We start from the raw sequence: 27,336 nt of genomic DNA, 5'->3' as shown, positions 1-27,336 counted from the left end.
CGTCGTAAGGTACGTGTGAGGGCAGAATAAGCACTTGCGTGCCGTGCCTGCAGAAACTAAATTATGTGAGAGGGGATGTCCTATCGGTTATGTGGGCTCTCACTGTTGTGCCTTCGAGGCCCGCTGCGCCGAACTAAATAGGCCGCGGCGTAGATTACAAGTTTTTGATTGGCTGCTCTTGTAGCTTCGGCGGAAGAAGATAGTTCCTCATGCGCGCGTCTTCTCAGATGAGCGCGGCGACGAATGTTCTGAACGGCCCGGAACTGCCGCCCGCTGCTGGCTTTGCGGCGAGGCTGGCTGGCGCTCCGAGACGCCGCACTGTGGCCGTGGCCGCGCTGTGCTGGCTCGCCAAATGTCGACGGCGCAGCCTAGTTGTCGCCACAACAGTTCAAAAGATTCTGCGGCACGTTTTACACTGGTATCCTTCCAAGATTTAGAATGGGAATCAAATAAAGCCCCCAAGATAGGCTGCAGCGCCGTGACTTTGCCTTTCATTTTTTGGCACGCGTGTAAATGGGTGACATGTGTCCGGGGAATGTTCTTTGGAAGCAAGAGGCACATTTCACTATGATCGGTGCCATGAATGCACGGAACTGACACATATGGGGTTCCACTCTGCCACATGTTGTGCAGAAACGTCCACTGCACTTAGTTTATGTGACTATATGATGCACTTTCACAAACTCCTTGCTTCTCGGGCTGTTCTTTTCTCGAGAAGATGACACCTCACGGGCCTGCGGTTGTATAACAACATCTGCACGTCAGAAAGACCTCCTTGTGCAACACGCGATTCCAGCTTCGCAAGAACGCTGTTGTGTCCACACCACTATTTCCATTCAAGATTGGGCAACACCAAAGGATAGCATACGATAGCATATTGCTCTGATTACACCGCATATGCTGCGGCTAACTGCCGGCCATGCCTTGTTACGCATGCTAGATGGGGATGAGTCGAGAGACCAAATTGAACACAGGTAACTTGTGACCATGTCCTAATAAACGTGCCACAACCATTATTACCGTGTGTTTCATAGTTTCTTCCCTTCTCCTGCACCCACGCCACATTGTACTGCTTACAGCGCCTTATTTACACCTGGTAGCAGAAAGTCGAAATATTTCAGCGTCCTGCGATGTTTAGGGCCCACCCTGCAGCACAGGTTCAAAATTGGCTCTGAGCTCTATGGGAGTTAACATCTGAGGTCATCAGTCCCCTAGAACTTAGAAATACTTAAACCTAACTAACCTAAGGACATCACACACATCCATGCCCGAGGCAGGATTCGAACCTGCGGCTGTAGCGGTCGCGCGGTTCCAGACTGAAGCGCCTAGAGCCGCTGGGCCACTACGGGCGGCTGCAGCACAGGGAACAGTTATTTAATTACAACCATCCGGTACAAATGACATGAGTATCATCGTAAAAGTTCACATCTTGGTTAGAAGAAAACATTTTTTGGATTGCGGAGCATTATAAATTAGGATGAATATTTTCATCCTTCGACGTGCAGTTATCACTCTGCAACGTAATATTCTATAAGCAAGTATTCTATAAGTTACTTACGCAAAGATGTGTATGCTCTGTTCTTGCTCTGTAGATTAGATCTTGATTGTAGCTAGGATGCACACGTTTTGAGTGCTCGTTCCCTGACATCAGCATACACAAACTTTTAGTAGACTCGTCGAAGCAGGAGAGCTGCGTATTACCCCTGAGGCGGTCTCCCGAACGAGGTAGTGCAACAGCTAGAAACTGGACTCTCATTCCGGAGGAAAGCGGTTCAAATCCTTGTGCCCAGTATTACATTTTCCATGGTTTCCCTAAATCGATTAAGGATACAGCCAGGTTGGTTCCTTGGAAGAGGACTGCGTTCTCAGGAGGTTTAAGGGCTGGCTGTTGGCACTCGCCAGCTTTGATTCATAACACAACAGAAATGGAAGACATCTAAATCCACTTCTAATTATAACACATTCGTTACTATTGCCAAATATCAACTAGCTACCTTTTAATACAACTTAGATGTCGAGAAACGCTACTGATCTTTGTGTCACAGCAAAATACATTATAAAACATACAAACAAAAGAAATATTGTCCGGGTTCGTTCTAGTTCTGTTCCTGCAAATGAAGTACTAATGCGATGTTGCAGAATTTCATGGTGGTGGTGGTGGTGGTGGTGGTGGTGGTGGTGCTTATTCAGGTTTGTTTCTCATCTGGATTCATATGCAATGGATGACGATACTAGCAAGGCGTTTGTGAATCAATAAAGCATAAGAATCAGTAGCGTGGATGTTCATATATCATGAAATGGACGGTCTGTAGGACAGAACGCTAGAAACAAATAAATAGTAGATGTGGATCAGCAATAGCGCTGTTAACTTTGAATGGAAGGATAAACTTATGGAACAGAGTTCGGATTTAACGTGCTGAGAAGTGGAATAGAGTCGAATTGGATACAGGTACGGTGTAGAGTGATTAGAAGCTTAAGTATGGGACACTAGAGTAAGGATTTCATATGGAAGAGTAGTCTTGCTTCCGTACTGTTGGATTTTAAGACGAGTTGGAATTCTGTCACTTAAATAAATTAAAGATTTTTATTCGGTTACATACCACAGGTGACACTTGTGATGAATTTCATGACCACATTGTGAAGATAAATTTCTGGTTCAGAAGGAAACAAATTCATTTAATGACAAAGTAACGTATATGTTCTCAATTTCTTTCAGAGTAAATTTAGTCATATCATTTCTACTACCTTGAAATTATTTTGAAGTTACATTGAATTTGCCCTTGCCCTGCAAGAGACGCTGCATTTGAAGGTTTTCTTGCTTAATGTAATAATGAATCGTTCTGCGATACCTGGAATATACGACTATAAACTTTTAATGGAAAGCCTGTAAAATGTTGAGATGTTGTTCAGAGACCTTCCTTGCAATGCCTGTTCAACAGTATCATGAAAAACGTATTGGGAAGGATGAGACAGGCAAGTAAATATGGCTTCTGAGTTGTAATATCACAAAGCTTTGAGGGTCCCCCCCCCCTCCTCTCTCTCTTTCTCTCTCTCTCTCTCTCTCTCTCCATGGATGACGCGTTTGTGGCTTTAAAACATTAATTACATAAAAGAGTGTCAGGTCACATAAAGTACTGCTCATAGTAATAATGGGATTTCTTTACAGATCGTATGACAAAGTTAGGTTTCGGAAGTGATACTTTTTCTCTCTTTGATGTCATGTGTCGTTACGTAGTTTGTGCAGAAAAGACTGAAAAATTACAGTCACTTTATACTCGTTACTGCAACATAGGCAAGCCTGTAATAAAAGATATGTTTCTGACACTCCTATTTCCATCTTTAGATCGTGGTCCGCTAATGACTTTGAAGCCTTAGATTTAGTTACCAAGTGGCTCGCTTAATGTGAAGTGCTGTTTATATTAAACTATCTAGCTGTATCAGGAATTAATTTTCGCACGTAGTTCTTCGCTGCATATTACTAGTTTCAACCATATACTTTTCAGCTGAAGTGTTTTAATCCTCCAGCTATACTTCAGTGAGTGTCCGGTATATAAAAGGTTCTCAGTAGCATGTACTACAAATTGCATGGCGTTTCCTAGTAGATAATTTATTTTAATTATGTGCTTTACCCTTTTTTTAATTTAAATTAATCTTCCAGTCCTTATTTAATGACCTCCCCCTACCGCTACCTCCCTTTACTAGACCGATTTTCAGTAACGTCTTACTACACCTCCGTTTTCTAATCCCTTTATCATCTACAATTTGAATGCAGTTTTAATTTCTGAATTCCACAGTGACTTTATTAATCTGAAAAATACTTTAACGATATCGCCACTATCGAGCAGAAGTAGTTGAATGCTCTCTCAAATACAGTCTACAGTGGGAGATTATCTACTTCACAGCACTCTCTTTAACTTCTTTTGTCCGGTACTGGATTGCTCTTTAATCCAATTTGGACAGAAAATGTTTCTTCAAAAGCTGCCTCACTTCTGTTAACAGTGAATAAGCGAAACTTAAGTAAAATATTTTAAGTTGGCCAATGTATTTTTTAAACGGCATTCAGGAAAATTTGCAAAAAAGTTAAAATTTAAAAGGAAATGTCTCGAAAACTTGCAGCAATAATGCTAAATAAAGGCCTTTGGCACAAAGCGTGCGCACCTGAACATAGGATATGTCAAAGGATTTGTGTCTACAGCTTTTGTCGTCACAGTTATCTTGTATGTCTTTGTCTAAATGTTAGAATAAGGTCATAGCAGCTACAGTAGCAGCATTGCTTCTGCGAACCAACGACGCTGAAAGAAATATTTAGAATGTTCTAAGTTCATCAGTTTGTGTGAAGGATGCTTTTGCTAGCGTAATAAGAAGTTCTGTTTTAGGATTGATGTGGCATAGCTGCAGTTCAGTGCATGTTCATCGTGTCGCCTCCTTAAGAATTTGCATTTGAGCTTTGTGTCTCCTGATCTGCAGAGCTGTCACAGGTCACAGATTATAACGAAATTATATATAAGTGAATATTGTTCATCATACTTTTCTACATAATTTGTTAATATTCCCGCACAGGTGAGAACTGCAGTTCCTTTATTTTCCAAATGTGTCATCTATTTGACTTAAAAAAATAAAAATGTGGTTAACTTCTTTTATGGAATATTCTGTCGCTACTTAGAGGAACGTAGACATATCAACACAGTGTTAATGTTAAATAATAATATTTTCATATTTTGTTGTTAACCGGCTTCCAGGTTTCTGTGCTATAATCAGAGAACTTAAGTTGAAGACAGACCACGCAACATCCTTTTAAGGGCAGAAGCCCTTGCTGATGTGTGAACTACCTGGTCTAGAATGACAAAAGCCGGTTTATAACAGATATAAAATAAATATTAATGAGGAACATCAGTAGTGTGTTTCCGTTACTAATATATTATACATTTTGAATTCGGAGTTTCGTTGTATAAAACACAGAAGTAAAAACTTCAACAGCCAAGATCACTAAATTACTAATGATAATCAGTTTCAACAAATCTAAGTTGCCATAATCGAATCTGTAAAGCACATAGATCCAAAATGACACATTATCAGGCCAGATATAATGGGATGAGGTACATATTGCCACAAAATGGGTATATACTACATTTTTTATGCAAATAAACCTCAATAGAGCTCCATCTTATGACCAATATAAAATGTTATATCGTAACAAGTCGTGCCATGAACGAAAAGAAAGTGAAAAGTCGACATAAAAATAATAAAACAAGACTTACATACATTTTACACTTGCTGCACAAGCTCATATTAACACAACACATGACAGAAGACAGAGAAGCAAAAGTCAAATGCAAAGATACTACACACTACCAGCAGGAGGTAGTGTAGTAGTAAGCGCACAGAAATAGAATCATACATCAAAAGCACAAGGAAGAAGATACCTCCAAGGAGTACACAAATGAATGTAATATGTACAGCCGGCCAGGGTGGCCGAGCGGTTCTAGGCGCTTCAGTCTGGAACTGCGCGACCTCTCAGGTCGCAGGTTTGAATCCTGCTTCGGGCATGGATGTGTGTAACGTCCTTAGGTTAGTTAGGTTAAGTAGTTCTGAGTGCTAGGGGACTGATGACCTCAGATGTTAAGTCCCATAGTGCTCAGAGCCAATATGTACATTTCTAGGTAATTATATAAAACAAGAAATCCAAACCAGAGTATGTTGTAATGCCAAAAATCCTTTTATAATTTTTAAATAAAAAAATTAGAATTAAAATCCTTACAAAGCATACAAAGGAAAGTATTGTATATCAATAACACCAACCTACTACATGTACAGATATTTGGTTTTGAGAACATCGTGAATGGAAAAAAAAATTCTTAGTGACTTGCTCATTTCCTGAAAAAATTTCATATACAAAATGGTTTAGTGTAAACATCTTCCGATACCACCACCCGAGCCAGAAAAGAGGTATGATTAGTACTCTCGTAACGAGAGCAGGACGAATATGTGAGACGCAACACCTCAAACGAGAAATGCGACACCTCGAAACTGTCCTGAGGAGCAATGGGTACTCCACAAATTATATTAGAAGTGTAACAGAGCCAAACACTCGGCGAAGTAAGGAACCAGAAAAAGAAATGTCGGGTACGGCCTTTCTGCCATACATTCCCAGAGTGACGGACAGAATCGGCCGTATATTGCGCAAACATGGCGTAAAGACGATTTTCAAACCGACAAGGAAGATCAAAAAGTGTCTTAGATCGGCGAAGGAGAAAAGAGACCCACTTGTAATGTCGGGAATATACCGTATACCATGCACATGCGGAAAAGTTTATGTCGGAATGACTGGACGATCAATTAACACCAGGATCAAAGAGCATAAGCGACATTGCAGGCTGGGGCAGATGGAGAAATCGGCCGTGGCAGAGCACGCACTGAATGGGACCGACCACGTAATACAATTCGCTGACACGGAAGTTCTAGCTGTAGAGAAGCACTATCACACGCGCTTGTTCAGAGAAGCTGTAGAAATACAAAAACACGCGAACAGTTTGAACAAGAAAGAGGAAAGCCTTAAGGTAAACGGATCCTGGCTTCCTGTACTACAGCGAACGACCGTCGCAGGTAGCAAGAGGAGAACCGCACCGGAAATGACCGCGGAGAAGCCCTCGGACGTTGGCGCGCCAGGTACATATAGTCTGCGGCCGCGAGCTCGGCTCCAGTTCACCACCGGCAATGGAGGGTGAAGCTTCGACAATGCCAGCCACTCACGCTGGCGAAACGTCAGAAAAATCATTAGATGAACGTCGGCTGAAGAACCCGAGACAGAAGCCAATAGGCAGTTTATTAAGAACGCTTTGGTAACTCACCAAAAATTGTCAGGGAGAAATTGTAGAAGTAATTCAGCTTTTTTAAGTTGTCACTTGCCCTATTTATTTTCAGTTTATTAATAAATTTTAGCGTCAAAGAAGGGGCGATTAGCTATGTATAACACCTTGGCAGTGACAATGGCTGATAACTTTCTCAACAACATAAAACACATTTTTTGTTTGAATAATGACCTGAAAGTAAAAAAAAACTATACTTAAAATGTTATGTAAATGTTACTGTCTTCATAAAAGACAATGAAAGTGATGAAGTATGAAGTATGTAACAACTCTGAACAAAATGCGTAACAAGGTACAATTTAATTTCAAATGGAGAAATATAATGCCATTATTTACTTGGATAAAACCATTAATAAACAAAAGGCAAGCATGATTTTAAAAATACTGGCAAGATCATTACCTCATGTTCATGTCATCAAAGGTATTAAAAGAATTGCATATTTCAATACCACATTGGATAGAATAATCAGGTTATCACTGGCTATTAAAGTGTAGAGCAAGAACTGACAACAATAAAACATACTACTGTTGTAAACAGTTATTACTCATATTGAGCTGAAGATCGTTATATAAAACTAAAGAGAAAGCCTAATAAAATAGTAAAAAACAAAATTAAAATGATGTAGAGGGAAACTTGTCTGACAGACTGAACACAATTTTCGGAAATCAGATGTCATTCGCATTTTTAATACCTCTATTAAGTTAAAGTCTGATTAAGGCTCAAAACTGATGACTATAACAATGTAGTGAAACAGGCGTTTACAAATTAAATTATGCCTAGTGCATTGGTTTTAATGTGGCACAGACAGGCAGGTTTTTTTTTACAAGATTTAAGAAACACACAAGTGCAAAAATAAAACCACTCTCAGCGATCACCTCCAAAACAAGAATAATGTTCGTAAAGGTAAAAATTTAGAGATAGTAGATAATCTACAAATTTATGTTTACAAGAAAAGATTTTCACATAAGTTGATGAGTGATCAGTTAAAATTTAATCAGAAAAATTTCAGTACTACTTTTGATGACATTTTGTAGCTTCTTATATAAAACATTTCCATACATCCTAAAAGTACTGTGTCCTTTTCTCCTTTGTACATTTAGATATGTGACTATTCCAGTAATTTTTATTTTATGTACGAATCTCTATGTGTTGACTCCACATTTTATTTCATACACTTATTTCCTACATTTTTAATACTATTTGTTCTACAAATCACTCCATTGTGATCTGTTTACATATTAGAATTTTGGTCATAGTATTACTTAGACTTCATATAACTACTTCTACAAATATTTTATCTTATATATGTATATATAATCTTCTTGTTCCTCATGATATTGTAATTATATATCATGAAATTGTAAATTATTTGTGTACCCTTAGTCACTACTTAATTTCTGCTCTTTTGGAACACGTTTACTACACCAAAGCTAGACTTCAAGCACTATGTCACTGTAACACATAGACCACAAAGAACATAGACAATGGGCTGCACATTATTATATAATGGATATCTAGTTATGTTTCTTATGAGATTGTGCCTATATATCATTATATTGCAAATTATTTACATACATGTATTCATTAGTTATTTTCTGACCTCGTACTTGATGCTTATTACATCAAACTTAAACCTTGAGCACTGTCACTTTAGCATCTAGACCTAATGTTGAAGTATGCCTCTCTTGTTAGAATGTTCATGTTTCTTTTTCTTCACTTTTTGATTTTATGTCAACTGAACACCGTAATGCTGTATGTGTTACTGATTGCCTCATATCATTGGCATCCCTCACTGTGCTACCGCCTCTCTGCGTTCTATATCTCCATCTTGAGGTACCATGGTTCTGTTTATTTGTTTTGTAAAATCTATATAAACTTTAAACACAGTTACTTCTAGATTTTACATCTCAACACCTTTATGCTAATACACCACAATTGATAAACATTTCTTTTAGTGTAGTGTATCCCTATTTTAATTTTTTCACTTTCTTGTGATTTCATAAACAGGATACTATACAATGTTTCATTGTTAATTTACTGTATTTCTTTGTCCAATGTATGTTGCCACTTAGACATCAGATTATGACCACTACTCACATAAAAATTGGGCTATAACCCTGAGTTATGTGGACATTGGGTTACACATTATTGTATAATGGCAGATCTAATGATGTTCTTCATGATATTCTACTTATATATGTTTTACTCTAACACAAAATATTTATATACATTCATTCGTTGCTTACTTCCAGTCTCATACTAGATGCTTAATACACCTAACTTAAACCTCGAGCACCACATCATGTTTTGATCTACGCATGTTGTACTGTGCATCTCTTTCACAGTGTAGCGTGTTCCCGTTTTTTGATTTTATGTCAGCTGAACACTATAATACTGTACATATTACCGGTATAGTTCACCTTACTAATCCCGGTGCTAGTGGTTCTATAAATATGTATTATACATCTAGACGATGAGCTACGATGTTTCATGGTTGTTTTGCAATATCTGTAAAATATTCAGATTCAGTTTGTGCAATATTGGAAATTTTGTTACACTTATTCATTACTTAATTTATGGTGTTATACTAGCGCAGGTGCAGGTAGTGGTTCCACATTGGGAAGGCTGCGAAATTTATCGATCGCAACTTAACTAGACTTTGGGCTGTGCTACTGCTCTGCATGTCACCACAACCAAAGTTTCAAGGAAAGGGGGCGGCGGGGGGGGGGGGGGGGACACAATATCACACTCCAGTCAAACGTTTACATACCGGGTCTTCTTACCATTTCACAATCATCTACTGAGTAACATCAAAAGCTAACTCCAAGATCGAATATATAGGTAGCTTATGTATGAAAGATCTCTTCCAAACGTATAGTTTTTAGTATTCTCTCTTGTGCTTAAATGTCTGAAACTGTGAAGCTTTAGCACAACAAAACGTACTGAGAATGAAGACGAGTTTGGGAAACTATGACGTCAGTGACTAAACATGTCACTACCCTTTTTTATATATTTCGTAAGCTAAACTGATAATTACAACAAATGGATTGTTTCTTATCACTTATTAATACACTTTTGCTTACCCTAATACATTTGTTTATAGTTGATGTGAGCCCATCTCCCCATCTGCACTGTAAAGTAGTCTATAACCACTTCATTGAAATTTGGCCGATTCAGTAGTTCGTTATCGAGATAACACATGGCAAGTGCACAAAATTTGTAGTCATTCAAAGTATTGCACATTAATGTTTTCTCTTACATTAATGCAGACAAGCAGCGCTCTGCCTCTCCTCTCGTTACTGGAATGGTTACTTATCATCTGCAGAAGTTTAACACTTCCAAGAAAAGTACTCGCCAAAGGAAGTTCAACAACGTCGACGCATTCATAAAATTATTTAGGCTGTGTAGCACATTCAGTTCATAAAGTAAGTTTGAACACTGCACTTTAAACAAATTATCAGCTACTTTCATTTCTTTTTCGGGGAAAACGGTTTTCATGTTGCGAAAACAATGGCGGTAAGAGCTATGCAACTGAAAAGTGATCATGAAAATTAAATCGTCATTGATATGAGCATGATGCAGTCGCAGACTTCTCGTGCACACACCATTCTTGCTTCAGTGACAAGTCCCCGTTTTGCAGTTAACTCTTCCTGTTCCCCGTGATCGTCAGTATCTAGTGATGCTTTAGCATGCTGGGCAGAAGCTGTAAACTGATATACACATCAACTGTTTTCCCTGCATAAATGTTCCTTTGCTGGAGTAAGTCGAACATACTGTCAAAGTGATGCATGACATTATTCAAAAAAATTAATCAGAAAGGGAAATATTCGTCTTGCAGGAAGCCTTTGAGTCCCATAGCCTTGCTTATTGTCGTGCAAACATTGGTATCTCGTCAATGATTATTTCTATGCACTTAACAATTTACTTCTTCTTATTTTTATATAGTGGTTACGCTCCGTGAACTGAAATTCCATCTGATGGACTGAGAACAGGTAGAAATTCGTTTCTCCACGATATCGTCAAGAACGGCTGTACATTTAGGTAATTAGGAGTAAAAGGTAGAAGTTTCTGCAGAGGAACTGCACTTGCTTATAGCCTGTCAGACAACGTTCAGCAATTACATTTAACTGCTGTGCGTAACAGCGAACGAAAAGATCATTTTTTATACAGCTCTCTTATACTGATCCGAACTCTGCTTTTGTGGCCGCTCGTAACAGGAGCACCGCCGCAACACTGAGCTATCAATTTCTCAGGTTTTTCATTGCTGTTCATTTTCTCTAGCTGTCTGAGAACAGCTGTAGTTACATCGTCTGTAGTGTGGCATTTTGGTCGTGCTAAGGAAATGAATCATTCATTAATTTTTCCCTGGTAGCTCATACTGAATTATTACGAAATAGCTGTTACAAAATTGTTCAGCTGGTGGTCTCCAGTTTCTAGTACTAGGAAATTTGTCTTAGACAGATCACTCCTGATGAGCTTCAGGTACACTTCATTAACAGATTGCAGCGATTCATTTAGAACTGTTTTGGACAGGCGTAAGAAAACATGATTTTCCGATTTTTCGGTGTACAGCTTCAAAGCGCCGTACAGTTTTAACATCAGATTAACTACACTTAGAAAAATTCGTTACTTGTTCGAATTTTATGTTTCGCAATAGTATCTTAAGGCAACCTCGAATTTGCCTCAAAATTTAATGCAGCCTACGCGTATCAGTTTACTGAAGACATAGCGGTTTTTTGACACATTTTCATTGTATGAAGGCGGTAAGCACTATATATTTTGCACGTCACGTCGATTTTCTCTAGCAATGAAAACTCGGTAAAACCGTTTGTTTTTCAGTGGAATTGTTTTTTTTTTTTTCACTGCTGTGTGAAAATTTTTTAAGTCGGAGGTACCATCCTCAGTCCAGTACTATCACTGTTATTTGTCACAAGAAAAGTAGACAAATGCGTTTTTCGCTTCACACCCACACAACCACTCAACTACATTACACTGTTTTTATTGAGTGTTTTGTTGTTTTGGGGGAGAGGACCAAACAGCGAGTTCATTGGTCCCATCGGATTAGGGAAGGATTGGGAAGGAAAATTGGCCGTGCCGTTTCAAAGGAACCGTCCCGGAATTTGCTTGAAGTGATTAGGGATATCACGGGAAACCTAAATCAGGATGGCCGGACGTGCGTTTGAACTGTCGTCCTCCCAAATGCTCCTCCAGGGTGCTCACGGTTCTTTCGTGAGTTCGTACGTGGCACGCATGGGGCCCCGAGCTATTGCAGCCCATTCTTCCTTCCCTAACTGCATTTCCATCACCATGCCCCTCCCTCCCTATCCTCGCTGCCCCCTCCTTCCCCTCTCTCGGTGTTTTAATATATGTCGATCTGGCTATCCACCTGGTTCCGTATATCGCTTGAAATTTTGTTCCTACTGTCTGTTCCTTAATCGTTTTTGGCGTATAAGACCCCAGTTGACGTTTGATCTCCACTTCTAAATTTTTTTGTTTTTGGTGTCAGCCTTTTGGGGAAGAACTCCCTCCCTATCGCCTACAGCGTGGATTCCTCTCCCCCCTTCCTTCCCCTCTTCCTTCCATGCCGTAGCCCCCTCTCCACCCTGATAGGTCACCAGCACATATAGCCATTTCATGTGATGGGGCTGTTTTGTACACATCTGGCTGAGCCCCCCACAACATAGGGATCACACTACTGATGCCTGAGCTGTTCCAAAATGGTTCAAATGTCTCTAAGCACTATGGGACTTAACATCTGAGGTCATCAGTCCCCTCGAACTTAGAACTACTTAAACCTAACTAACCTAAGGACATCACACACATCCATGCCTGAGGCAGGATTAGAACCTGTGACTGTAGCAGCAGCGTGGTTCCGGACTGAAGCGCCTAGGACCGCTTTGTTACAGCGGCCGGCGAGCTGTTCCCTACCCACATATGCCAAGGAGTAATTGTTTGTCTTCCTGAAGCATTGGAACTCCCGGCAAGGCCACTGTGCCAGGCAGCCCTGCTGCGTCTGGGTGGCCCCCATGGGGAGAGCCCCTGATCGGAATGCATGATATTAGGGTAGATGTTTGGTCCATGAAGCATACACAACTGCAAAAATCTAGCCGTTCTCAAACGGCCATCTCTTCGAATGGTAAAGGACTACTGAATGCTGCTTTGTATGACCCAGTAGCCTTCCCTTCCCTGACTACACCCTACGAGAAGGGCGAGGCTCGCTGGCTTGGGATGAAACACTTTCCCCACTACCTTGTCCATACTAGGACAGATGGAGAGACATTCACCATCTCAAATCCTTTGTTTCATGTGGAGAATATTAACGAGTTTGGTGAAGTGGAGTCCTTCAGTAAGATCATATCTGCAGCTCTTCATGTTTGTGATAGTCTTGACAACGTCCCAGTGTCTATTACCGTCACCAGTCTCTGAATGTGTTCCATGGAGTGATTTTTCATAAGGACCTCATCTTGCAAACCAAAGAAGAACTCTGGGCTAATCTGGAGCGACGCAACGTTCACTTTGTTCGATGTGTGCAGAAGGATCGCAAAGACAACTGCACTGATATTGGCTCCTTCAGTCTGGCTTTTGAGAGGGTTACCCTCTCAGAGAAGGTCAAGGTTATGTGCTACAGATGTGATGTGAAACTGTACATCCCACACACATGAGGTGCTTTCAGTGCTTGTGTTTTGGGCACATGTCTTCCCGCTGTACCGTGGACCCTCTGTGTGGTGACTGTGGACACCCACTCCATGAGGTAAGCCCCCATGTTCTGCCACTTGAGTGTATGTCAATTGTCAAGACTGCCACTCTTCTCGCTCAACATATTGCCCAGCTTACAAGAGAGAAAAGAAGATCCAAGAGTACAAGTCTCTGGATCGCCAGTCTTATGCTGAGGCTCTCCAAAAATGATCGACTCCATTCGGTGTCACTTTCTTCAACTTTTGCCTGTGTTACATCCTTTCCACCTCCTACCTCTTCCTTACCCCAGCTGCACCCCTCTCCCTTCCCCCATCCCCTCCAGTTCCCATGCCCCCCTCCAGGAATCGCGCCAAAGAAGTGCCCCCTTCTTCAGCGATGGAGTTACCCCTGGGACCCCTCCCCCATCATCTCTCAGGCCAGACCAGAAGCCTACTATTGCAACTTAGCCAAAAGATACACCATCTGTGCATCCCAAAGTCACCTGCTCTCATTTGGTTCCAGATCTTGTAGAAGCCTGTTCTCCATCTGTGCCCTACCGTTCTCACCTCCAAAAAAGAAGAAGAAAAGAAGAAGAAGAAGAAGAAGAAGAAGAAGAAGTAAATTCCAGGGCAAGACCTGCCTGATGGCCCTGAGGTGCAATCTCGCCCCTTCCCCCCAGGGGATCCACAACTCTTTTGTGGATACGTGCGTAGCGAGCACGGGACCCCGAGCTAATGTGGCCCTCCTTCCTTTCCGGGCTGCATACCTTCCCTTTCCGCATCCTTCCCCATCCCCCATCTTCGCCCACCCCCCTCACCTCTGGCTCTTTCCTTCCCTTTCTCCCCCTCTGGGAGTATGGTTTGTGCCTACGTCCGGAGACGGACGCTCGAAACTGTTACCAATTCCTTGCTTTCTACGCTTGCAAGTCTTCGTCCTTCCTCTGTCCTTCTCTTTTCCTTACTTCTTCTCTTTGCCATTTTCTCCACTGCGGCGTTTGAGACCCCTCTTCTTTCCTTTCCCTTTCTCTTTTTTCCTCCCTGTGCGTGTCTGAAGGCCGACCCACGAATTTCCATGCGTAGCCGGTGACGGGGTAACGCGTAATTCCCCGCCCCACGTAGACAGGTAGGACACGTACGTACCCCCTGGTAACGGCCAGGCCCAGGGAGGGGTGATTACCCGAGTTGATACCTTCCGAAAGTGCCGATTGGTCCCTCTGTCCGTTTGTCGGGAGGTGTGACCTGAGGTGTGAACAATCACCTAAGGCGGGAGTGCCCTCAGAGAGGGCCCCCACAAGGGAGGAGCGCGCCATCGGAGACGCCGGTAATCATGGGGGATTCTTCCGCAATTGTTTCCTCACCTTCTATGTCTGCTCACAAGCGTAAGTTCACTGAGTCTCAGCCACAGACAGTTCTTCCATCGTTGCCACAGCTCCTTGTTGTTTCTCTGTCTGACGAAGGTCACGACTTCTCCACGGTCAACCCTTTCATTATTCAGAAAGGTGTCGACGCAATTGCAGGTCCTGTAAAGTCTTGTTCCAGATTACGGAATGGCACCTTGTTGTTAGAAACAGTCAGTGCCCTCCAAGCACAAAAATTGCTGCGTACTTCATTGCTCCACACCTTCCCTGTCCGGATTGAACTGCACCGCACTTTAAATTCCTCGCGTGGAGTCGTTTATACACGCTCCCTCGATGGATTGTCTGATTAAGAAATTCAGCACTACCTGTCTGATCAGGGTGTAACGGCTGTTCATAGAGTTATGAAAAGGGTTGACACGAACATCATTCCAACCCGCACTCTCTTCTTGATATTTGACAAAGTTCAACTCCCATTGAAAATCAAAGCAGGCTATGAGATAATTTCCGTTGGCCCTTATGTCCCAAACCCTACGCGTTGCTATCGGCGTCAGCGGTTCAATCACACCAACCAGTCCTGTTCCACTCCGGCCAAATGTGTTACGTGTGGCAAGGATGTCCATGAGGGTGCTTGTCCACCTCCATCCCCTCGCTGCATCAACTGTATGGGTGACCACGCTGCTTCCTCTCGAGATTGCCCCATTTATAAAGACGAAAAACTCATCCAGGAAATCAGAGTGAAGGAAATGGTGTCGACCTTTGCTGCTCGGAAATTATTCGCCAGTCGAAAGCCCACTGTGCCTCAGACAGGTAAATACAGCACTGTCCTTGCTTCTCCTCGGCCAACAAAGGAGGCGGCCAAGCAGACTTGCGACCTCACCTTTAGTACCACGGTCGTCAGATCGGCCAGCGCAAAGATTGCCCGTTCAACCTCACCACTTTCGCCTGCCAACTCTATGGCTCACCCTTCATCGGGTTCTGCTAAATCTCGAGTCCACAAGTCAGACACCAAGACTTCGAAAAAAGAGCATACTCGTGTTTTTTACGTACCCCAACTTCACAACCATCGGTTCCTCCTTCATCTAAACATCATATTTCCAAGAAGGCTAATAAGAAACCCAGTTCATCTCCTTCTCCGCCAAGGCGTGTCTCAACTACAGCACCACCTGGCGGAAATCGCCCTCGGCCGTCTTCTGTGTCGCCGAGGCGCACTGCTGGCGGCCGATCAACCGGCCGATCGCTGGTGGCAGGAGCTGCTGCTGAACAACCTATGGATCAGGATCTTCTGCCGTCGGCTGAGTGCCATTCCACGCTGTCGGTCGCAAGCTCTGAGCAGTCGTTGAGTTGACAGCAACTTTGGTCACATTGCTCCATTTTCTGTTCACCCTATGTCCATTATCCACTGGAATATCCGCGGCATTCGAGCCAATCGGGATGAATTGTCGATCCTCTTACGATCCTACTCGCCAGTCATCTTCTGTCTTCAGGAAACAAAGCTGCGTCCCCATGACTGCTTTGTTCTCCCTCATTTTCAGACCGTCCGATATGACCTCCCCTCTGTTGAAGGCACTCCAGCCCATGGAGGACTCATGATTCTTCTCCATGAAACTCTCCATTATCACCCAATCCATTTCAACACTTCCTTCCAAGCTGTCGACGTCCGTCTTTCCCTTTCGGGATACACGTTCTCTCTTTGTACTGAATACATTCCATCGTCCACACCAATGGCACGAGCTGATCTCCTTCATCTTCTTGGTCAGCTTCCACCCCCCTATTTGCTGGTTGTGGACTTCAATGCCCACCACCCGCTTTGGGGATCTCCACATCCTTGTCCACGTGCTCACTATTGCTAGACATCTTCCACCAAGCGGATCTAGTTTGCCTCAACACTGGCGTCCCTACATTTTTGTCTGCCTCAACGACAAATTTATCTCATTTGGACCTTGCGGTCGGTACTGTTCCGCTATCTCGGCGCTTCGAATGGTTCGCCCTTGATGATACACACTCGAGTGACCACTTTCCATGTGTCCTTAGACTGCAGCCTCAACTGCCATATATGCGCCCGCGACGCTGGAAGTTTGTCCAAGCCGATTGGACACTTTTTTCGTCTCTAGCGACGTTCGATGACCGTCACTTTCCCAGCGTCGACGATGAGGTCACACATATTACCGACGTTATTCTTACAGCTGCGGAACGTTCAATACCACGCACCTCCGAATTGCCCCAGCGCCCCCCAGTTCCTTGGTGGAACGAGGCATGCCGTGACGCAATACGTGAGCGGCGACGTGCTCTTCGCGTTTTCCGCCACCATCCTACTTTGGCCAACTGTATCCGCTATAAGCAGTTCCGTGCGCGATGCCGTCGTGTCATCCGCGATAGCAAGAAAGCAAGCTGGAAATTCTTTATTAGCTCATTTAACACCTTCACTCCCTCCTCGGAAGTTTGGAGTCGGTTTCGACGGTTCTCAGGCGCGCCTTGTTTCTCCCCAGTCTCTGGGCTCACTGTCGCGCATGATACATTAGTGGACCCCGTCGCTATTTCTAACTCATTGGGTAAGCACTTTGCTGAGATTTCGAGCTCTTCAAATTACCCGCCAGCGTTTCTCCTGAAGAAACGTGCAGCGGAAGTGCGACATCTTGCTTTCTCTTCTCAAAATCGCGAAAGCTACAATACTGTTTTCTCCATGTGGGAACTCCAACATGCACTCTCTTCTTCTCGCTCCTCCGCCACAGGACCGGATGGTATTCACGTCCAAATGTTGCTGCATTTACCAACCCATAGTCTGCGTTACCTCCTTCGCCTTTATAATCGAATTTGGACTGACAGTACTTTTCCCAGACGATGGTGGGAAGCTATCGTCGTTCCTGTTCCGAAACCTGGAAAGGACAAACATCTCCCCTCTAGCTATCGCCCCATTTCTCTCACGAGTAGTGTCTGTAAGGTTTTGGAGCATATGGTGAATTACCGTTTAGCTTGGTGGCTGGAATCCCGCAGTCTTTTAACACCTGCCCAATGCGGATTCCGAAAGCATCGTTCTGCAGTTGACCATCTTGTTGCTCTCTCCCCTTATATCATGAACAATTTTCTCCGGAAACGCCAAACAGTAGCAATATTTTTTGATCTGGAGAGAGCATACGATACCTGTTGGAGGACAGGCATCCTCCGCACACTGTTCCCTTGGGGCTTTCGAGGTCGGCTGCCCCTTTTTCTTCGCGAATTTATGGCAGAGCGCACATTTAGGGTGCGGGTGAACACTACTCTCTCCCATACTTTCTCCCAAGAAAAAGGGGTACCCCAGGGCTCCGTGCTGAGTGTTGTACTGTTTGCCATTTCCATAAATCCAATTATGGATTGTCTCCTTCCTGATGTCTCGGGCTCCCTCTTTGTGGACAATTTTGCGATCTACTACAGCTCTCAACGGACCAGCCTTCTTGAACGACGTCTTCAAGGATGTCTCGATCGCCTCCACTCTTGGAGCATCGAAACCGGCTTCCGTTTTTCTCCCAGTAAGACCGTTTGTGTTAATTTTTGGCAACGTAAGGAGTTTCTTCCGCCCTCCTTACATCTAGGTCCTGTCAACCTTCCGTTTTCAGACATCGCTAAATTTTTGGGTCTTATGTTTGACAGAAAACTGTGCTGGTCCTCCCACGTTTCCTATCTTTCGGCTCGCTGTCTGCGATCCCTCAACACCCTTCATGTCCTGAATGGTACCTCCTGGGGAGCGGACCGAGTGGTCCTTCTCCGCCTCTATCGCGACTTAATGCGCTCGAAATTGGACTATGGAAGCATAGTCTACTCCTCTGCTCGGCCGTCTATTCTTCGGCGTCTCGACTCTATCCACCACCGTGGATTACGTTTAGTGTCTGGAGCTTTTTACACCAGCCCTGTGGAAAGCCTTTATGCTGAGACTGCTGAACCTCCGCTGTCCAATCGGCGAGCAGTCCTTGTGAGTTGTTATGCTAGCCGTCTGTCTTCCATGCCTGCTAATCCAGCCCATGACTCTTTTTTCGACGCCTCCTTTGATGTAGGGTATGCAGGCCGCCCCTCCTCCCTACTACCACCGGGAGTCCGCTTCCGTCAACTGCTCCATTCTCTTTCCTTCCGCTTTCCTAAAACCTTCTTGACAACTTGAGGTACAGCACCGCCTTGGCTCCGTCCCCGGATCTGCCTGCTCCGTGACCTTTGTCGATTTCCTAAGGATGGTACCCCTTCACTTGTTTATCGTCGGGCATTTGCTGCTCTATGTGCACAAATGACGGACGCCACATTTATTTACACCGACGGCTCGAAAACATCGTTAGATGTAGGGAGTGCCTATAATGTTGGCGACACCCCAAATCGATTTCGGCTTCCCGACCAGTGTTCGGTGTATCCTGCGGAGCTTTACGCTGTTCTCCAGGCTGTCCACTACATCCGCCGCCATCAGCGGATACAGTACGTTATCTGCACAGATTCTCTCAGCTCTCTCCTCAGTCTCCAAGCTCTTTACCCTGTGCACCCTCTGGTCCACCGGATTCAGGACTGTCTGCGCTTGCTCCACCTGGGGGACGTCTCGGTGGCGTTCCTCTGGCTCCCGGGACACGTTGGTATATGTGGAAATGAGGCGGCCGATATTGCAGCCAAGGCCAGCTACCCAATCGATTCCCTTCGCCGATCTACGGAGCGTTTTATGTCGTCGTGTTGTTCATTTATGGCACGCGCATTGGTCGATACTTCCCCATAATAAATTGCGGGACGTGAAAGCTCTTCCTTGTGCTTGGACCTCTTCCTCCCGAACGCGTCGTCGGGAGGAGGTAATTTTAACTAGACTCCGGATAGGGCACTGTCTTCTTAGCCATCGACATCTTTTAAGCGGCGATCCTCCCCCACTCTGTCCCCACTGCTCTCAGCTGTGGACGGTAAGACACCTTTTAATTGAGTGCCCCTATTTTAATCCGTTACGCTCCCGTCTACAGCTATCGCCTGATATATCGTCGATTTTAGCAGATGACACGCGCTCAGCCGATCGCGTTCTCGAGTTTATTAGTGCCAGTGAAATGACGTCAGTCATTTGAAGCTTTTTTGGGGGACAACCAACCCCTTTCTGTAGTACATTTTTAAGCCTTCCTTCTGCTTTTAGTTTCTCCAATTTTATGACTTTCGTTCCCATTGCTTCTGGTTTCCATTTTAGGTTTTTTACTGTTTCCTAAGTCACGGACCGGGCGCTAATGACCATAGCAGTTTTGCGCCCTAAAACCAAAAAAAAAAAAAAATCTCGCCCCTTACAACCTGAGTCTGAGATTTTATTTATGGGTGTCCCCCATCTTTGTCAGTGATGACCACTGACTAAATTACATGACCTACCCTCGGTTTTTTATGTCTAACGTGAACTCTTGCCACATGAGAACATAGGAGAATTTCAACGGATATTATCGTCACCTACCAGAAATATAATGCCTTGTTTCCTCCTAGTTGGAATTCCGTTTTGCTCTCCAAGAAATACACTACTGGGATGACGACTATCCAAGGTTTCGTGGTTATTGGTCCTTCTGTCGGAACCATGCCAGCTCAGTGATAGCATCTGGAGGGGTCTGCACTTTGGTTCGCGCCGATATTATTAGGGACTGGATCCCCCTTTCTACCAACCTGGAAGTAGCAGTGGTTAGAGTGGAAACGACTCTACAATGACCAATTGCAATGTCTACCTCCCTCCTCCCTTGGTAGGACATGTTCTGAGGCATCAGGGGATCACCAGTTTAGTACTGGAGGGCAGCATGGAGAGTAAAAATTGTAGAGGGAGACCAGGAGATGAATACACTAAGCAGATTCAGAAGGATGTAGATATCAGTAGTTACTTGAGAAGAAGCTTGCGCAGGATAGAGTAGCATAGAAGGCTACATCAAACCAGTCTCTGGATTGGAGACCACAACAACACATCACCTCCCTCCAGGTAGGTCACTCCCACCGACATATCTCCTCCTCGGGAACTTCAATGCACAACATCCCTTGTGCAGTAGTGCCACTTAGACAGATGGAGGTCTTCTTATTGACCAACTTATTACAGACTTAGGTTTGGATCTCCTCAATAAAGTTTCCCCTACCCACTTCAGTGCTGCTCATGGTACTTTTACTGCTAGCGATCTCACGATCTCCTTCGCTGCTAGCTTCCCTACATTGGTCACCCCATGATGATCTTCGTGACAATGGCCACTTTCTAACACTCCCTGCCGCCGCCAGGCAGAAAGGCCCCCACACTGGGTATTCTGCAGGGCCATTTGTCCTTTACATACGTCTGCTGTTCACTTCAACACCTCTCTCTCGAATTAAATTGATGCCATCGTGCAGGGCGTCTCTGTCACTATTCTTCATGCTGCTGGCACTGCTGTCCTCCTATCCACAGGTCCCCCTCGTCGTAGACTGGTATTGTGATGGGCCAAGGACGTAGCAGTCGCTGTCCGGGACCACCGATTGGCGCTGGCGCTGCAGCGATGTAAATTACACCCTTCAGACGAACCTCCTCACTTTGAAGCGTTTCTGTGCTAAAGTTTGCTGCCTTATTAAGCAGAGTAAAAAGGAATGTTGTGAGCACTATGTTTCCTCCTCAGGGACGTATACCCCTTCATCACAAGTTTGATCCAACCTCTATAGCCTTTTGGGCCGCCAGCGACGTTCAACTGTTTAGGGTTCTATCCTCAAACCTGCTACATTGGTACTTGCAGAACATCTCGCGATGCACTTTGTGCAGCGTCAGTGTTCTCTTCCTATCCTGCTACCTTTCTCCATCAGAAACGCGGAGTTGACCCCCCCCCCCCCCCCCTCTGGTTCAATGCCGACCAAGTTGAACCCTTACCTCTTCACATGACACAGCCCCAGACCCAGATTCCATCCACAACCAAGTGATCCAACACTTCCACATTACCCAGAGGCTACATCTACTAAGGGTCTAAAACCACATGTAACTCACGAGTGTCTTCCCCTCGCAATGGCGAGACAACACGGTTATCCCTGTCTTTAAGCCTGGAATGAACCTAACGTCTATGGACAGCTACCACCTGATTAACCTGATGAACTTACCTAGGAAACCGCTCGAGGGGATGGACAGCTTCAGATTATGTTGGGTACTGTAATCTCGGAGCCTTTGGTGGCTTCTTGATAGGATGATCTTCAAATGGCTCTGAGCACTATGGGACTCAACTGCTGAGGTCATAAGTCCCATAGAACTTAGAACTACTTAAACCTAACTAACCTAAGGACAACACACACATCCATGCCCGAAGCAGGATTCGAATCTGTGACCGTTGCGGTCGCGCGGTTCCAGACTGTAGCGGCAGAACCGCTCGGCCACCAGCGGCCGGCGGATGATCTTCAACTGACCATTAACTCAGACTGGAAACAGCAATCCGACAGGACCTTACTAACTGCCGGCATCTTGTTGCGGTCTTCTTTGACCTACATAAGGCATATTGGCATGGCTTGGAGCCATCACATTCTAGTTATCCTCCATGACTGGGGCTTTTACAGCCCCCTTCCGCTTTTTATCTAAGAGTTTTTATCCCACCAGCTCTTCAGAGTTAAAGTTGGCACTTCACTCAGCGCCCCTCAGATTCAGGAGAACAGTATCCCACAGGGTTCTATGTTAACTGTCATACTCTTCCTCATAACCATCGATGAGCTTGTAACATCTGTTGGACTCTGGCTATTCTGGCGTTGCATGTCGACAATTTTTGCATCTGGTGCAGCTCCTACTTGGTAGCATCTGCTGAATGCCGGCTCCAAGGCACCATCTGACAGGCCTCTGCATGGGTTATCTCCCATAGCTTCCAGCTTTTTCCTTCCGAAACGTCGGTTATGCATTTTTTTTTATGAAACCACAGTCCACCACAATCCAGAAGTTTGTTGAGGTGACATTCTCCTAGATGTTGTAGCACAATCCTGTTTGTTGGGTCTTATTTTTTATAAAAAGCCGCCCCATATTCGCCACCTAAAGACTAGGCTGCATGCAGAAGCTTAATGCTCTCCACCTCTTGGCCCACACATTCTGGAGTGCAGATTGTGCTACTCTTCTCCATCTTTACTTTGCTCTGATCTTGTCCAGACTAGATTATGGTAGTCAGGTTTATGGCCCAACGGCTCCTTCCACACTCAAAATACTTAACCGAGTTCACCTTTGTGAGGTGCACCTGCTATTGGTACCTTTCACACTGGTACTGTTAACAGTCTCCTTGCAGAAACGGTGATTCCTCCTCTACAAATACAGTGAAACCAACTCCTGGTTTCTTATGCAGTCGCCATTCGTCGATTCCCTGACAATTCCATGTTCCCTGTCCTCTTTGCAAATGAGGGATGTCTCCCTCCTGATAACCACCCACGGATTTCCTGATGGAAAGCATCTCACTTCCATCTGTTGGGGCCTTCATCTCCACTCACTGGAATCGTCCCCCCCCCCCACCCCCCCTCCCCCTTGGATGGTCCCTAGATCACAGGTTGCGACTGCCCTATTCCAGGATTCTATGGTCTCTGTCTTCTGGCATCTTGTACATTCGATCCTTGCACAGTTCCAGCGTGCTGTCATCTTCCCCACAGATAACTCTAAAATTATACATAAGGCGGGATACAGTTCCATGCCTCCTACTGGCTTATAATACCATTTATTGCCAGAATCATGTAGTGTGTTCACAGCGGAGCTGTCAGCCATTAACGGGCCCTCCCTTTTGTTACTCAGGCCTCCCTCGGCAGTGTTCAATGAGCAGCCTGCAGGCTATCTCGTCCGATGCTACTCTCGTCACCCTTTGGTCTCTGCTATCCATGACCTTCTCTCTGCCCTTGGCCGTGCCACCTGCACAATTATCTTTCTCGGGGTCCCAAGTCATGCGACCATCCCAGGGAATGAGGGTATATAACGCATGTTGGGGAATGCAGAGAATGAAGAAGTCATTGTCGTAACGCGCAAATGGAGCGATATATCCGATGCCCAAAAGAACATAATCATCGGCTTTCGGACTGAGTGTGAAACATTTCTGAAATAGTTGAGCTAACTTTTCATATGCAAGCATGTTTAATATATACTGCACATAGCAAAACGGCGGTATCCAAAACCAGCGCCAGTGCAACTGTGGTGCTCCACATGCCATAGGTGAGGGTGAACGACGGCTGCTGAGAGGTGAACGGGCGAATAGACATTCAGCTTTTGAGCAGCTGACCACCCACATGAACAAAGGGGCTATCAACAGTGTCTCTTCAATGACCGTTCAGCGAACACTGCTGCTTATCGGCCTCTGCAGAAGGCGCCTGCTTCATGCATTCATATTGACTGCTGTTGCTCGGCGACTATGGCTGGAATTTGGACGCCCTCTGAGTGGCGACAGGTGGCTCACTGAAAGAAATCATGTTCTATGCTCCATCGGACACATGGCATTTGGTATGTACGGCGTGAAACGTCTGAAAGCAAACACCCTGCAACCAGGTGGGAGCATTATGGCATAGGAAATGTTTTAGTGGAATTCTCTGGGGGATCTTGTCATTCTGGAAGGCATAATGGACCGACATAGGTATGCATCTATTATATTGTACATATGATGGATGTTTGAGGTGAATTTGTGTTGTGGATTGGCAGGAGAGCCAATCCAGGCTTAATAGAGGAAGCCGAAAGGCACGCGTTTTAGCTCACGCAGGCTAGCGTGAGGTCTGGAACAGGACAACGAATTTAGACTAGAAAAAAAAAGGATGTAGCTGGTGGAATACTTAACTTTAATCCATTAATGTTGAACGTAGCTCTTGTCTGTACATTATTTACAATATCAATAGTAACGGAACATGGCGCCTTCCTAGGTCGTAGCAAATGACGTAGCTGAAGGCTACGCTAACTATCGTCTCGGCAAATGAGAGCGTATTTTGTCAGTGAACCATCGCTAGCAAAGTCGGTTGTACCACTGGGGCGAGTGCTAAGAAGTCTCTCTAGACCTGCCGTGTGGCGGCGCTCGGTCTGCAATCACTGATAGTGGCGACACGCGGGTCCGACGTATACTAACGGACCGCGGCCAATTTAAAGGCTACCACCTAGCAAGTGTGGTGTCTGGCGGTGACACCACAATTTGCATATGTTGTAAACGTGTATTTTTTGTAAATGTGCCCCACCCCATTATATGTGACCTGATTAATTTTGTAACTGTCGATCTATATCCCTTGCAGATTTGCCAAAATCGGCCATCAAAAATAAAATTATAATTAGCGATTTTGGCTGTTGAAGTTTTCACTTATGTTTATCATATTATTCTAGATCACACCAATACTTGAGTGACGTCAAGCGTATATACTACCATAAAAACAAATTGGTTTCTAATTTAGGCCGTTTTGAAAATAATATATGCTACTGTATATACAACAAGAAAACGTACGATAAATTGTTAAATACACTACTGGCCATTAAAATAGCTGCACCACGAAGATGACGTGCTACAGATGTGAAATTTAACCGACAGGAAGAAGTTGCTGCGATATGCAAATGATTAGCTTTTCAGAGCATTCACACAAGGTTGACGTCGGTGGCGACACCTACAACGTGCCGACATGAGGAAAGTTTCCAACCGATTTCTCATACATAAACAGCAGTTGATCGACGTTGCCTGGTGAACCGTTGTTGTGATGCCTCGTGCAACGAGGAGAAATGCGTACCAGCACGTTAGCGACTTTGATAAAGGTCGGATCGTAGCCTATCGCTATTGCGCTTTATCGTATCGCGACATTGCTGCTCGCGTTGGTCAAGATCCAATGACTGTTAGCAGAATATGGAATCGGTGGGTTCAGGAGGGTAATACGGAACGTCGTGCTGGATCCCATCGGCCTCGTATCACTAGCAGTCGAGATGACAGGCGTCTTATCCGCATTGCTGTAGCGGATCGTGCAGCCACGTCTCGATCCCTGAGTCAACAGACGGGGACGTTTGCAAGACGACAAACATCTGCGCGAACAGTTCGACGACGTTTGCAGCAGCATGGACTATCAGCTCGGAGACCATGGAAGCGGTTACCCTTGACGCTGCATCACAGACAGGAGCGCCTGCGATGGTGTACTCAACGACGAACCTGGGTGCACGAATGGCAAAACGTCATTTTTTCGGATGAATCCAGGTTCTGTTTACAGCATCATGATTGTCGCATTCGTGTTTGGCGACATCGCGGTGAACGCAGATTGGAAGCGTGTATTCGTCCCGCCATAATGGCGTATCACCCGGCGTGATAGTATGGGGTGCCATTGGTTACACGTCTTGGTCACCTCTTGTTCGTACTGACGGCACTTTGAACAGTGGACGTTACATTTCAGATGTGTTACGACCCGTGGCTCTACCCTTAATTCGATCCCTGCGAAATCCTACATTTCAGCAGTTTAATGCACGACCGCATGTTGCAGGTCCTGTACGGGCCTTTCTGAATACAGAAAATGTTCGACTGCTGCCCTGGCCAGCGCATTCTCCAGATCTCTCACCATTTAAAAACGTATGGTCAATGGTGGCCGAGAAATTGGCTCGTCACAATACGCCAGTCACTACTCTTGATGTACTGTGGTATCGTGTTGAAGCTGCATGGGCTGCACACGCCATCCAAGCTCTGTTTGACTCAATGCCCAAACGTATCAAGGCCGATATTACGGCTAGAGGTGGTTGTTCCGGGGACTGATTTCTCAGGATCTATGCACCCAAATTGCGTGAAAATGTAATCACATGTCAGGTCTAGTACAATATTTTTCCAATGAATACCCGTTTATCATCCGCATTTCTTGTTGGGTTAGCAATTTTAATGGCCAGTAGTGTAGGCTAATCTGCATATGTAGTTCCCAACGAACAATTTCTTTTAAATAGATTCATGTACGTAACACTTTACAAGTCTTGGAACTGAACAGGTTCGAATCCTGCCTCGGGCACGAATGTGTGTGATGTCCTTAGGTTACTTAGGTTTAAGTAGTTCTAAGTTCTAGGGGACTGCAGTTAAGTCCCATAGTGATCAGAGCCATTTGAACCATTTTGGAACTGAACAGATAATTTCCTCGACACCACAGCTAATTGCAAGTTACTGTCCTTACGTTTAGTAAGACTTTTCGCATCATAAACTGTTCCACTTGCCACGTGGTATATGATGCAGGTGACACACAGTAAAACACAAACAGTTCCCAATACCTTATAAGCAATTATTTATAATTACCTCACAGATTCATGATGATGAAATACCTGTTAGTAACTCCTTCGCAACACCGGAAAACAGTTGTCCACGGTATATGTCTGAGTCGTGTAACTCCAAATATTTTTGCAAGACCATACCCGACCCAAACATTTACTAACACTGCGATCTGAGGCACGCAAGCCTTTCTCACAGACTAATGCTTGTGCTTGAGACCTAACTGAGCACTCTGCAAGTTCCTAAAGACGTATTACGGGTCAGACCGTAAAAGGAACACCTCTCCAATGTCGC

At 44.6% G+C, this 27,336-nt stretch overlaps 1 protein-coding gene across 1 annotated transcript in view; it reads right to left on the bottom strand.

The window, feature by feature from the left end:
• Positions 1–207: 207 nt before the first annotated feature.
• LOC126224414 (uncharacterized) overlaps positions 208–27,336 on the bottom strand; it is a 196,070-nt gene continuing 168,941 nt past the window's right edge. The window contains exon 4 of the mRNA XM_049942205.1: positions 208–398. Coding sequence (XP_049798162.1) covers positions 208–398 — 191 coding nt within the window. The remainder of the gene's footprint in view (positions 399–27,336) is intronic.

This window comes from Schistocerca nitens, chromosome 1 (genome assembly GCF_023898315.1).
Source record: "Schistocerca nitens isolate TAMUIC-IGC-003100 chromosome 1, iqSchNite1.1, whole genome shotgun sequence".
Taxonomy (NCBI): Eukaryota; Metazoa; Arthropoda; class Insecta; order Orthoptera; family Acrididae; genus Schistocerca; species Schistocerca nitens.
Note: the sequence above shows the minus strand (reverse complement) of the source record. Positions and strands in the feature narration are given on the sequence as shown.